Here is a 14,497-nt window from a genome sequence, read left to right on the forward strand (position 1 = left end):
ATTATTATTATTATTATTATTATTATTATTATTATTATTATTATTATTATTATTAAACTGAAATGGTTTGGAAATGCCCGACATACGAAGTAACATTTTCCAGTAGATTCCATTTGAGGTCCATTTTGCATTGTAACTATCATTCCAAACGACTACTAATGCACTTCTCCTTACAGTACCTCGTCCGATGATCCAAGACAGATATCATAGCCCTACATTAATTGTTATGAGGAAAGAAGAAGGTGAAACGCGGGTGCCGGCACATAGCCTACTTCTGTCGAATAGCGCCAACGGGCCGGCAGGCTTAATGTTCCCGTCCGACGCACGAATCACTATGTGGCATATATGCTTTCTCTTCATATGCACTGCAGGGAGATTTATAATTTAACCCAATCATATTGGTGCACAATTTACCGATTAGAAGTTATGCACCGCCATCTCTCCAAGTCCCGAGGTAGAACTTTTACACAAAAACCTCTGATCCCGTCGGGAATCGAACTCGGGCCGGCTAGTCTGGAAGAAGACGCTCTATCCCAGAGCTAATTTGGCGGACTATGTAAAAGTCTTTACGTTAGGCTACTTCCTTCGAAAAACAAAATAACACACTGTTGTGTCACATATTTATGACACGTAAAAAATAGCTGCTTTTTAATAAACTTGATTATAGGAAAAATTACGGTCATGGTTTTCTGATTCGTCGGGACAGATGTCTTCGTATACGTATGTGAGATTGCAGCAGTCTCTGATGCTCTAATCAGAAAAGTATGAATCAGATCTTAGCATTGTTTTGAAAGTTATGAAGATTTACGAAAGGCGCAGAAGTATATTAACAGCTAGGTTTCCATTCAACTACCAAAAGTCAACAGACTGAAGGAACTAGACTTATCTATTCCACAGTCTAAATTTGATTTAAATTAAAACCTAAAGACATTAATAATACAGTTTTTAGTCTAAGGAAGTAGGCCTGTAGGCCTGTACATATTCACAGGGAGCTATTATTTCATATGACACTGGTCATATTTGCGAGTAAAACACATAAACAGTAAAACTTTCATTATTATTTGCAATAGCCAACAGAAAGGAGAAAACAAGGAAAAAGAGAGATGATAGAAATGCAATATATATTACTTTTGATTTTAAAAGATTAGATTTGGATTTATCATAATATTATAAAAATGACTGTTTATGCGGAAAAAATTCGTTGGCATAAGTGCAAAACCTCGTAAGTTCTGAGGTTCCCAGAATTTACGAGATTTGCACGTTTACCAACTAAATATGTTTCTGTACAAATACACCAAAATAAAAAAAAATCTACATACCTGTAAAATTGGTATTGTAGGTCCAGATATTGAGTGAACGTGATCGAATGACTCCATCAAACTTCCAGCAAATACACCTAATAATGAGCCCAGTGAAAATAAAAGAATCTGAATGCAGAGTACATAGCATTCTTTGCCGGTAGCCGTAACTTCTAAACCAAAGCAAAATGCAACAATCAGTTTGTGACAGGCTAGTACAACAGAAAGGAAATACACATCTTCAACAGATTCTTCCAATCCCACAGCCATGCCTTCGAGAACAGTGTGAAAAAGTAGAGCAAAATACAAGCCCAAATAACCTGATTTCGACCTTGGATATGATATATGATGTTGGAACGTCACTGTCTGAATACCTGAAACGTTGTCTTGAGAGCTTTGTCGGGATGAAATAATTGATTCTTGATTTGGGGGAAAAACATCAGGTATGCACTCTGAACAACAGCCATTATCTCGAATTTTTAAATCTAAAGATTTTTCTACAGGAGGCAAAGAATTAGATGACATTTTACTACTATGATGAAGTTTTAAATTCTTTTCGATATCCAGGATATTACTCTCTGACAAACTTATGCTACCATAGTTTGTGAATGACGTGTCGGTATCAGTATGCTGTTTGGAAGTGGAAGGAACTAGTGTTCTTGCTTCGTCCTGTAATTCAAGATTTAAAATTTCATTCTTTCCACTCGAAAATCTCCTTGGATGATTACTTGTAAGACAATTTCCATGTTGAGTATCAACATTGCCATCATAGTTGTTACTGTCAAAGCTATTCTCGTCATATAAAGTATGTTGCGAGTATTCTCTCCTTGTATTAGAAACTGGATTGTTGCGTTCAGAAGTCTGTTGTAAGGAAGCAAAACAATGAAATGTGATAATTTCATCAATTAAATACATTAGAAGAAAACCCGCACAGTATGCCAGTCCAGCACGATCAGGCATGCGATCATATGCCTCTGGAAGCATGTGTATTACTGATGTGGCAAGTAACACTCCAGCACCAAAGCAAAGAAATGACGACGTAAGAAGCAGGTACTTTCGACGAACTGTTAACAATGTTACAGCAAGCATTCCAGAAACGAATGTTATTGCACCTAATACAAATGCAGCAATGTATTTTGCGTCATGCACTTCCATTATGAACACCCTATAGAACTCTTATATTTATTGCAGTTCTTCTTAAGATTCCATTCATTCAGTTGAAGATGATAGGGCATAACTGTCAAGCATCCGAAGACTTGGTAGGTACTTCTGCTATTATGTATCACACCTGAAAATAGAATAAAATACTAGTATGAATAAAAGATTTTATTTTTCAAAGTAATTTTTTGTTATTTCGACATAATTTTGGAGAGAATTAATAATCAATCAATCCATTCTAAAGGCAATGACTTGTAGATTCAATCATTATCTCTTTTCTCTGTTCGTAATTATTTATAATTTTTCATTTTATTGTACTGAGCATATCTTTGATGCATTCTCTTCTCGGCATTGCTCTTCCTTTTTGCACATTAATTTTTCCTCCAAACAATTAATTAAAAATATCTTGTATTCGAGTTTCAGGTAAATATTTACGTGTGTGTTTTAGAGTGGTTGACAAAAGGCGAAAGCTATAAATAATGAGGAGCGTTTTTGCAAATCAAGATTTTACAGAAATTACATTTTTTAATTTAAAGATAGAAATATTTATTTTACAACAACAATTTCCACAGGAAGCATTCTTTGTTCTGAGGCAACGAAAGTAGGTTTGAAAAATATAAGCACTCTTTTTTTATTACTTGTCAGTTTTAGGCGCAAAATATAAGAATTTTTTCAAAAGTCGATAGATGCAGAAATCAAGATTTTACAGAAATTATATTTTTTTAATTTTAACATACAAATATTTATTTTACAACAGCGATTTTCACAGGAAGCATTCTTTGTTCTGAGGCAATGAAAGTAGGTTTGAAAAATATAAGCACTTTTTTTTTTACTTGTCAGTTTTAGGCGCAAAAATTAGGTTTTTTCAAAAGTCTATCTTCATATGAATCTCATTACAACACCAATAAAATTGAAGAAAATTATTAGTGTCAACACAGAAGTCTAATGGGACACACCTGCTAGAACTGTTGTGTACAAGTCCTTTGCCTCGCCAGTTACTTCGAAATACTGCATGAGTTTCTTAACGTAATTCTCTTTTTCTTTTGACACCATGTTGACCTCTGAAAGAACAGGGGAGTTTAACACACTACCGCATGTTTTAATTATTTGCTTTAGCACACACACTGCCACTGGACACGCTGTGTAGCCTATGTGTTTTGCACAGTAACAGAAACATTACGATGTTTTCCCAAAGTTTTACTGTAAGTGACCACTCGCTGCGGAGCCATCTTAAATGGTAGTGTCGATCTTAACACCTTTTGAGTATTCGATTTTATGTCCATGATTTTCCAGTCCTTTTTGAGATTTTTGACTGTGCCAGGATTTTCTGGTATCTTGTGGTAGCTATTGGGAGTCAGTATGTCTTCCATTCTCCTGTAGTCTTTTTCTGTTCTTCCGAAAACACGATCTGGAGCCATATAACTATGACGGCGTGTCGAAAAGAAATGAAGAATGCGAGTAAAAATATTGTTTTTCTCCGAAAAAAAACCATGAGAGTTGCCATCATAATGCTATTCTTTTTCTGACTGGCAGAAGAATCAGAAAACAGATGAATGGTGGAAGAGGCATTAGTTGCGAATTCTTTTTCTATATTAAAAAAATCTAGCAATACAGATGCGACTTAGTTACATCCCCTTGATGACTGGGTCTCCAACCAAGTATAGAATGAAATGTCCTTAATTTCTTGTCTTTTTTAATGTATCATAACACGTAGGTTGTACAGCCATACTTGTCTTGCGTAGAACACTTCGCCCACCGATAATTTCGGCAGAGGTTGATTTTGTTGCAAGTCAAAACATATCTTTATTACTTCTGGATTATCATCTTTCATAATTTTGTAAAACTTGTCTCCACGAAGTTTATGTGGTCTATATTGAGTCCTGAGTTCATTTCTTTTACCAAGTCCGTCTCTGCCTTTATTTGGAATAAGCCTATCTTGCGGGTTGAGAAGGAATCAGTATGGGGATTTTTAAATGACAGGTTGAAATAACTGTAAAATATATGTTTATACTTCGAGAGTGAGTAAGTCTTAAGTAGTCCAAGTTTTCTATTTTTTTTTTTTACAGATATGTGTCCACATTTTTTTTATAGAGAGTTCTGGAGGCAGATATCCCCTACTAGATTTTCCCCTAGTATAGTGGCTCTCTCTGCATTTGTACATCTTTATCTAATTTTTGACTGCTATTGTAAGATTCTCATACATCTTACCTGCAGTATTTCCTCTCTATTTTCCCTTGGTGACTGTCCTGTAGAGTAGAATCTATTTGCCAGAGGAGACAATCGGTCCTTCGAGAAACCAGTAATGCCTTGGAAACTTGTCGCACAAACAGGGATTATCTGTCAGTCTGTTTTCCTGATAATGTATTTAATTGACACACTTTGTTTTCCTCTCGAAGACTTGATATTCACCACCCTACACTTTGGTGATGTGATGGTAATGAACTTAATAAGTAATTTGTCCTAATTTATTTTGCATAAAATCTTAAATTTATTGTGAAATGCACTAATGCCATCCAAGGTTAACTCTGCCACTTTACACTGCTTCCTTCATTTAGCTCTTGGATTGGAGGAAGAGTTTGCAAGTCCATGAGAGCATTTTATATTTGGTTCATGCTCCTTTGATTTACGCTTCCCTGTACGAGGACTCTTCTCTTTAGTTCTGGATTTCCTACCATTCACTACTTCTTGAATCATAATCATTTCATCTCCTAGATCCATTATTCACACACAGAAACTAACTAGAACATCAGAACATTGGAAAACGCTCTTACTTAAAACTCGTCTGAAGTCATATGTGAATGAATACTGCTTTGAAAAGTATTTCACTTCATATTCACCACTTCATTGTCAAGTTGAGTTGAAGAAATAGATAAATAGTTTTCGCTTCAGTAATTTACAGTTATGCGAGAAATCCTAAACAGTGAAGCTTTAGTTTGGGGAGGGAGATCAAATAGCTTCCGTCTCAGCGATTTACCGCTAGGCGGCAAAATATTAGCATTCCAATTCTGCCGGCAGCCCTAATAAAATTAAATTGTCTGAAATACTATGCTGAAAACTATTTTATTTGACCCTGCACATATTTAAAATAAGGAATCGAGCATCTATCGAGTTTTGCTTTAACTAAGCGACAGCATCTATCGAGTTTTGAAAAAACCTGGAAGATTTGGTAGTCTCTACACACGGTATGAATCAAGTTTTGCTAAATCTGATTTCATAGGTCGATTCCGGAGCTAGAAAACATACGATATCCATATATAACTCATTTTCGAACATTTCTGCATCTATCGACTTTTGCAAAAACGCTCCTTAATTACACTGGCCAACACACATTTTGGTGCCTCCAATGTTAGATCTGTTCCTGAGTGCATTCGACTCGCAGATTCCAAAAATGGCACTAGTTTCTCCCTATCAGCTCTAGTCCTTGAGATACAGCATAAATGCCATATACCTATACAGTATTCACTCTGGTCGGTCGTCAAAATTCAAGATTTAATTTACTGATTTAATTAATTTCTTTAAGTATGAAAGAAACTTACTTACTTACTTATTTACTTGCTTTTAAGGAACCCGGAGGTTCATTACCGCCCTCACATAAGCCCGCCATTGGTCCCTATTCTGAGCAAGATTAATCCAGTCTCTACCATCTTATCCCATCTTCCTCAAATCCATTTTAATATTATCTTCCCATCTATATCTCGGCCTCCCCAAAGGTCTTTTACCCTCCGGCCTCCCAGCTAACACTCTATATACGTGAAATACACTAAATCTACTTATTTGAAACGAAAATCACGAGTTTATAATACAAATATTCCAGTCATTCGACACAGAAGAGGCTCCTTCTGTAGTAAGACTTCCGAGAGTGGGATCTGCAAGGACAATCACTCATAATGTTCCAACATTAATCTACCATCATGTGTTCATCCCATCTTCCTTGGTATCTATCTTCTATTGTTTTTATGTATTGGTGAAATCTTTCACCTTGTTCTTCCCTTAAGTCACCAAGGTTCTCTGCAAACGATCTAAGTGAATGTGCAGAAAATGGACTTTAATTCTCATTAACATCCAAGCTTGTTGAAGTGAAAGAGCATATACTCTACTAATGTAGTATAGTTGCCAACCTTCTTGTTGCCAAGGAAGTTCTCACAAGAAGAACAAATGAAGATCAGGCACAAGATCAGATTTCATTAATTATTATTTTATTCTATGAAATGTGGGTCATTTATGAGCTGCCTGATTGTGGACCATCGACAATTTCTGCTTGAGTTCTTCCGTGGTAAGTCCAGGCAATTTATGCGCTATGCATTCAAAACACGAACCGTTTTTATTCACGGCCTTTAATTTATATTTTATGTGTAATGGTGACAAAATGATTCTGTCTCGCGCTATCAAAGATGCATTTATTACAATGTATTCTCCAACCATAATATCTTCCCTTGGAGGGCAATCCTTTTTTTCCAATGCACATGTTTGGCCCTACTATTCCAAAGGCATACAAAAGTAAGGACATTCTGTCTAGTCACTTTGTTGATTAAGAAGAAAATGAACTATCTTCAAGTCTGTACAGATGCTCGTGGTAAGTTATCTTTTCCAACACTAAAGATAAAGCGTTGTGCTCTTCTTTCATCGTGGTGGAGTGACCGATTCGAATGGAGGCGTATTTGTTGCCATTGTTTAAAGAAACACATTTCAAACTACGTTTTGAACTGTCTATTACAAGGAGCCATTCACTTGGAGTATATTCTGACACACCCATTTTCTTCAGAAGGCCTCCGAAGTCGCTGTAGAATAGGTACTATGTTTTTGTCTCCAGTAAAAGAAATGTCAGTAAATATCTCTTTCTCTCCTTCGATAAAATAAAATTTTCAATCCAGGCTGCAGTACATTCTTTTCCTTTAGTCTGGAGGCGAGCAATTCAGAAGATTCCTTAGAAATATTTAGTTCCTAGTCAGGTCACTCAACTCATTCTGATCAAAGAGTTCACATGTGAAGCTGTTTGAAAATCACTGTCGCTGTCGCGAGTTTCATTACCTTGTGCTATATCAGGCATATAAGATCCATCATCTTAGAGCCGTGGTTACTCATGGAAGGGTGGAATAGTAAAATATGCGAGTACGGCACAGATCTCATAGCTAAAGTAGATCAAGATATTATGATTTTAATTGGTTTCTGTTATATTAGCAATAAAAAATAAGCCATCAAAATGATTGTTTGGTTCATGAAAACCATCTAGACGTTATTACGGATAATTTTGTAACAAAAAATAATTATAATATATATTATATAATATAAATTCAACAATATCTAAGAAACTAGAGCTGATACTGCCTAGCCAATGTCATTTGCAGAATCAGCACATCAATAACCCCAAGAACAGGTCTAAAAACCAAGGCACAAAAAAAAAACTTTTTTTTTTGTTTGCCTGTGTTATTACACATTCTTACTCCTTCAGTTTGTTCAATTTATTAAAGTACTTCTTCATGTAACATTTTTATTAATACGCGTATTTAGAGGTCGCTCAAAAAGCACAGAATTGTGAAAAAACATGCAATTTCAAATAATATACTGTTTAAAATTATGCGAGAAAAATAATTTTTACTTTACGCTAATGTTTCAATGATTGTCTTAAGCAAAGAATACACATTGCGATAGATACTAATTGTTTATTTCTAACAGCTGTGCCCTGCAATAATATTCTTTTTTCTGATGTTCGGAAACATCTTTCAGAGATTTTCAACTAATTACAGCACTTTGATGCTTGCCAACCACTGGTCCACCGTTGTGGAGTAACGTTTAACACATCTGACTGTAAAACTAGCAGGCCCGGATTCAAACTCTGGTTGGGACAATTTATCTGGTTAAGGTTTTATCCGGGGTTTTCCCTCAACTTGTTAAGAGCAAGTGCTGGGTAAGTTACGGCGTTGGGCTCTGTACTCATCTCGCTAGCATTAACACCATCATCTCACCCAGACGCTAGATAACCATAGCAGTTGATAAAGCGTCGTAAAATCACCAAATAAAACACTGAATTCTTGCATCAGGTCCATTCCTCTTTCAGTAAATTAATTCGTTGCTGAAAGTCATTGAACAATCATTCGTCCTCGCTGTAAATCTGAATCTTCATTTTAGTATTAAGGATCTTCCTCTAAAAAAAATAAAATGATATTGAGAGACAGGTGATTCGGAAAACTTTCACCGTATTAGAAGTGCCAAATCTTTTACAATGTAAGTAATTGATTAACTAGCGGACTTACTCGTGTTAATTATGTAAGTCTGTGCGGCTTACAGCTGTTTCGGTGCTTCATCATACCATCCTCAAAGCCTACTCAGCCGCACAGACTTACATAATTAACACGAGTAAGTCCGCTAGTTAATCAATTACATATATTTGAGTGTTAAAAGTAGTGTACGCAAGATTCAAAATGGATTATCAAGACAACTCTACAAGTCAACTAGTAGGCTACACAAATACAGGTCAACGCGCATCAAGGTAAGCCGCACAGACTTACATAATTAACACGAGTAAGTCCGCTAGTTAATCAATTACTTATATTCAAGTGTTAAAAGTAGTGTACGCAAGATTCAAAATGGATTATCAAGACAACTCTACAAGTCAACTAGTACACAAATACAGGTCAGCGCGCATCAAGGTAAGCTGCACAGACTTACATAATTAACACGAGTAAGTCCGCTAGTTAATCAATTACATAATATTCGAGTGTTAAAAGTAGTGTAAGCAAGATTCAAAATGGATTATCAAGACAACTCTACAAGTCAACTAGTACACAAATACAGGTCAGCGCGCATCAAGGTAAGCCGCAGAGACTTACATAATTAACACCAGTAAGTCCGCTAATTAATCAATTACTTATATTCAAGTGTTAAACATAGTGTACGCAAGATTCAAAATGGATTATCAAGACAACTTTTACAATGGTTGTTTGTTGATCAGAAAACACTTTCAAATCTAATTTAATCCTTTCAATACATCTTACGTTCCTTGTCCATTTCTGACAAGGGATGTGCGTGATCTCGATCGCTCAGAACCGCACGAAAATGTGCTTAGAATATAAGTCGCTCATCCCAAAAACAGTTGTATGAGTCATTCTCATGCAAAACTGCACTCTTACCACGAGAGACATTTGAATGTTCGCCTATTCAAGGTCTAAGAGGGGAACTTTGGTAACGCGAAGAAAAAAATATCGATATAATAGGACCTGAAACACATATTTCAATGTCGTAACTATATTGCTATTGTTATGCCCTAGGGCTTAAGAACGCCCTGTAGCATGATTTCCTCTGAGGTATTAAATTTTAACAGTTTCGGAACAGTGTCAGCGGAATACATGGTCTTAAGACGCGCAATGCAATACCAGCTTGTCAAGTAAATAGATGCTTAGCCAGCGTTAAAAAGTTTTGTCGCGCGTGCGGTAAATCACTGCCTACGATAAAAGTATTCTTACGTCACGAATCACTGCTGGAATAATCGCATTGGTCCAGTAGAACAAAGGCACTTTAATTGGTTACATTAAATCACACATTGTTCGAACTCTTTTCTTACGCGTAGTCTCATTAAAGCGACTTATTACTGTATTGCAATGAATCGAATTATTTGCAACAGATGTTTCATTAAGACGACATCTTCAAGCACGAATAATCAAAATGGGTTTAAAGCCCATCTCATCTGTCGGATAGCGTGGGTGGTACCCCAGTCGGGAAACCGATAAGAGAACATAAAAAGTGATGGTGAAGAGATTGGCGGTAGACAGTGATACAGTCGGATGGTGACACAGTCGGGCAGGGATCGAGGACCAAGTTGTAATGGCGTCGGCAGGGATAAGAGATATACCATTGTAAGTAACGTGTTATGTATATTTGTATATATTTAATAAATCAAGTATAGTTTCATCCACAACTAATTCAGTCTAGAACCTAAGTTCAGTAACCATGTAGTTTTCCTATAATATCCTAAGAGTCCCAGCTCTTTCAGTAAAATCGCTTATTTTCCATTATAACTGTAATGGTGGTTTCAGAAATCCTGATAGACCGAAGTGTGAGCTGCAGTCGAACGCAGTAGTCATCCGTTTAGCAAGTCATCCGACCTAAGTGACGGTCGCATAATACTATATTTCCCTCTGCTTATAATAATTACGCTATCTGAACAATAAACTTTTTCTACTGACCTGATAGTGTTGCACAACTATTCAGTCTTCAGAGTGCAGGTGTGGGATTTCAATGAAATGGTCAAAGCAAAGTGGAACAGAACAATATGCACATCTGACTAAAGCCACTTCTTCACATTCAACATAACTTCCGCATTCGAGCAGTTCAATATCAAACGCCACAGTAATTACATTTTCAAACGATGATATTGGTATGTCAATCTCATAACCTGCCTTTTGCTAAGCATATTGTAACATAGGCTTGTACTTCGGTCGTTGATTGTATAGCACAGAGTGAAGTTTGATGATGAAATGACGATCGTGTAACTTTACCTGTGGTCTTTCACATTGTAGTCTTACAAAATCAACGATCCTTCTCATGTACAGCTTATATTGCCTAAAGAAGTACTCATCAAGAGGTTGGCAATATTTTGTTGTCTTCGGTGGTAATATCTTGAGCTTAACATCGTTGTTCGGAAAACTTTCATCTAACAGAGTACGATCTTTATGGGCTCATCAGGAACCACACAGCAATAAGCTCTTCTCATCGTCACGTACATGTTCACCAAGGACTGTAGTTAGAAAACTTAATATGCTCTTTCGTAATTTTTTCACTTTTGCTTGCTTTCACATAAATGTTTCGTAGAAATATTGTTTTAAGTTTCTTTGAAACATTTGGGTCAAAAGTGTCTTGTGTCTCTTGAAAACAGATATAGAGCTTGTTAGCTAATCTGCCACTCAAAGATAAAACCACATCAATTGTATAGCTGTGTGTAGAGCTATGCACAGATTGCAACACACCAGCTGCAGTTTTCTCTCCTCTTTGAGATAGTGTTGACAATGAAGGCATTTCATAATTAAATTGACTTTGGTCACTGTTCCAAACATTTTCTTTGTCCACACTCCCGTCTGTTACATATTTGTTTACTTCCTCCACAAACCCTTGTGCCTTCTGACGAATACTATGATCTTCTTGTATGTCCTTACGTGACGAACGTAATAATATGCCTGGAAGAAATGTCATATTCAGACTTAAGTTTGTTGATAAAAGTAATCGAAGCTGTGAAATTGTCCAGGCCAACCACTTTAGACGCTTCTAGTGCCCACATTTGCAGATGCCAATAGTGAACTGCACATCCATACGCTCTTGACCCATCAAATTGTGGCATTACATACGCATTTAAAGTTTTTAATTGTGACAGCCTGTTTCCCTTGAAATGAGCTCGACCTCGCCTTTTGCTAGTCACATAATCTAATATTAACTTGCAATTTGATTTACTTCGAATGCACTTATAGCGTCTCGTAAGTTTGCTGTAGGAGTTGAAGCCACGATTGTAATAGTCTTCATAAATGTTCTCCAGTATGTTGTCATCAATATTTTGTAATACACTGGGCCTCGACATTTTGGGTGGAGATGGTTCGTACTCACTTTGACTTGAAGATTTTTGTTGCTCTGGAGATGAAAGTCTTGTACTGCTGGAAGAGCCAACTTCATGTACGGGCTCTACTATCCTTCATAATCACTATATCTATCCAGCGTATTTCTGTGTCATTGCCATTGTATTTGCGCATTAATATGCTATATAACATATTCACGAACTCCATATTCTCGAGTCCGATTACGTTTCCAAATTCAGCACGTCGTAACTTTGCCTCTAATATTTTGGCAACATTCATGAGATTAAGTTGCCTCATGATACCGATGTACACTGTTTACACTCTAACCCACAACCGAACACTCCAAAAGACGGCCTCATACTGCAGCTATACTATTCACACAACTAGGAAAAAATGCCACTGTCGAATACCGCTAGCAGACAACAGCTGAGTTTTCAATGGGAATGACTCATACCACGGTTTTTGGGATGAGCGATTTGTATTCTAAGCACATTTTAGTGCGATTCTGAGCCTTCGAGATCACGCACATCCCTTGTGAGAGCTTCCATCATGATTTGTTTTTGTCTCTTTTAAGTGATGTAGATCTACTTGTTTTTCACTTAAATACCACACATGATTTGCTAGAGCTTTGTTTGCCACTTTAGAAACATCACTGTCTACCACATCAGACGCCTGTATTTCTTAAGAAGCTCTATATCTCTGATCATATTTCTGGATCGTTGAACAATGTTTAAATATGAATAGTGAATTTTAAAAACAACATAAGTAACATAAACCAAAACTTTAGGAAAATTACAAAAAAAAAACTGTTTATTTTATGTCCTCTTGACCCTATATTCTTGTTATGTTTATATAGTATTTAGTAAACCTAAACTAATTCTGGGCATATTTTTAGTAATTTTTTTGCTATTAAAAGCAGCTAAACAGAATCAAATATGACGCTGTACTTATGTTGTTTTTCCACTTAACAAGTTTTTAACTAAATATTGGGTTAAATAATGGCAAAAACATTTTTTCGTTTACAATTTTGTTACAGTTTAACAGTTTCTTAGTATTACAAATACTAGGGAGGATCGGAAAGTAACGCACAACAATTTCTTTACGGTATAGGCCTACTATTTTGGTTAGGACATTCAAAGTTGGCAAATAGTTTGAATCTTGTGCTACAGACAGCAATGGCTCTATTAGGTGTCACCCTGGCGGAACGAGCTGAAACTACTGAGTAAAGATGGAACGTGTGCTACCATCGTCTACTTGTGAAGAGCAGCGAGGAGTAATCCGAGTTTTCTGAGGAAAACAAAAGGCCCGAGTGAAATCCACAGAGAAATGTTGGAGGTGTATGGTGCGGATTGTCTGGACAGTAACAACATCTCCAGGTTCTTCGATGAGGGCCGAGTAAATGTTACCGACGAAGCACGTCCCGGTCGACCAGTGACCGCTGCAACACCACCCAATGTCAGAGGCATTGAGGCGGCCGTCACCCATCCTACAGTCAAAACTAGCACTATCTGAGTTTCACCTTTTCGGACCAATGAAAAAATTCCTAGGAGGCGAACGCTTTGGTTCGGATGAAGAAGAGAAATCAGTCGTGCGCAGGTGGTTATACGCCCAGAAAATGAGTTTTATGAACGAGATGTATTGAATCTGGTATAACGATGGGAGAAATGTGTCCAGAGAAATGGTTCCTGTGTTGAAAAATAGGTAAAACCTGTAGCTTTTTTGCATTATTTCGTTGTACTTACCTATCAAATATGTTGCCACAAAAAACTGTTGCGCATTACTTTGCGATCCTCCCTCGTATTTTCAGTAGTTCAAGTAGAAGTAATGAATTTTATTTCTTCAGTATGTCTTAGTCCTCGTGATCACTAGTGTCATCATGTTTGTAGGTTGTATGCCATGTCAGAATATCATTATGGAAATTCATTTTGTCTTCAGAAATGTAAGAAATCACTTTTTTGAGGCTATTCATTTTTTTAATGTTGATAGGTCTTCGGTCAGTATATGCAGGAAGATTAAGTAAAGCTAGAATTACATTTTGGCTGCAATTCTTAGTGGGATGGTTGAAAGGGAATGATACCGCCAATGAAATATTTGCAGTTAACCTCGCCCTTCGAAACTTTTGAATGGGCAAAATGGTTAAAGTTAGAGATTTTGAAATGTTCCTTTTTTTTCTTTTGGAATATTGCGGCCATAGGAGGAGTAAGAAATACATAATCTTTTGTAAAATTTAGGCCACCATTGTTTAAAACTAAATACAAGGTGGTTATAATTAAACTGACTGTGTTGAGCGTGGCACAGCACGGACTGTAACGATAGTAGGAGTGTGAAACCTCGTCGATATGCTAATTAACCAATGCGCTCGCGAATTATGCCAAAAAATAATTAGTTCCAAGTCTTGTCACCAGGTGTAAGTATGGCGCTGTAAGCAGTCAAAACGTGCAATTGTTTGTAACTCTGACGTCAGTATGTTCTTCCGGTTGCATT

General features: G+C 36.7%; 1 protein-coding gene across 9 annotated transcripts in view; it reads right to left on the bottom strand.

Annotated features, from left to right (window-relative positions):
• The window catches only part of LOC138704971 (uncharacterized), a 157,604-nt gene that overhangs the window by 69,717 nt on the left and 73,390 nt on the right, over nucleotides 1–14,497 (bottom strand). For all 9 annotated transcript variants that reach the window (XR_011333517.1, XR_011333514.1, XR_011333515.1 and 6 more), the window contains one exon: nucleotides 1,320–2,586. Coding sequence is in view for 5 of the 9 variants with exons in the window: in XM_069833454.1 (XP_069689555.1) it covers nucleotides 1,320–2,453 (1,134 nt within the window). In the remaining 4 variants the exon portion in view is untranslated. The remainder of the gene's footprint in view (nucleotides 1–1,319; nucleotides 2,587–14,497) is intronic.

This window comes from Periplaneta americana, chromosome 8 (genome assembly GCF_040183065.1).
Source record: "Periplaneta americana isolate PAMFEO1 chromosome 8, P.americana_PAMFEO1_priV1, whole genome shotgun sequence".
Lineage (NCBI taxonomy): Eukaryota > Metazoa > Arthropoda > Insecta > Blattodea > Blattidae > Periplaneta > Periplaneta americana.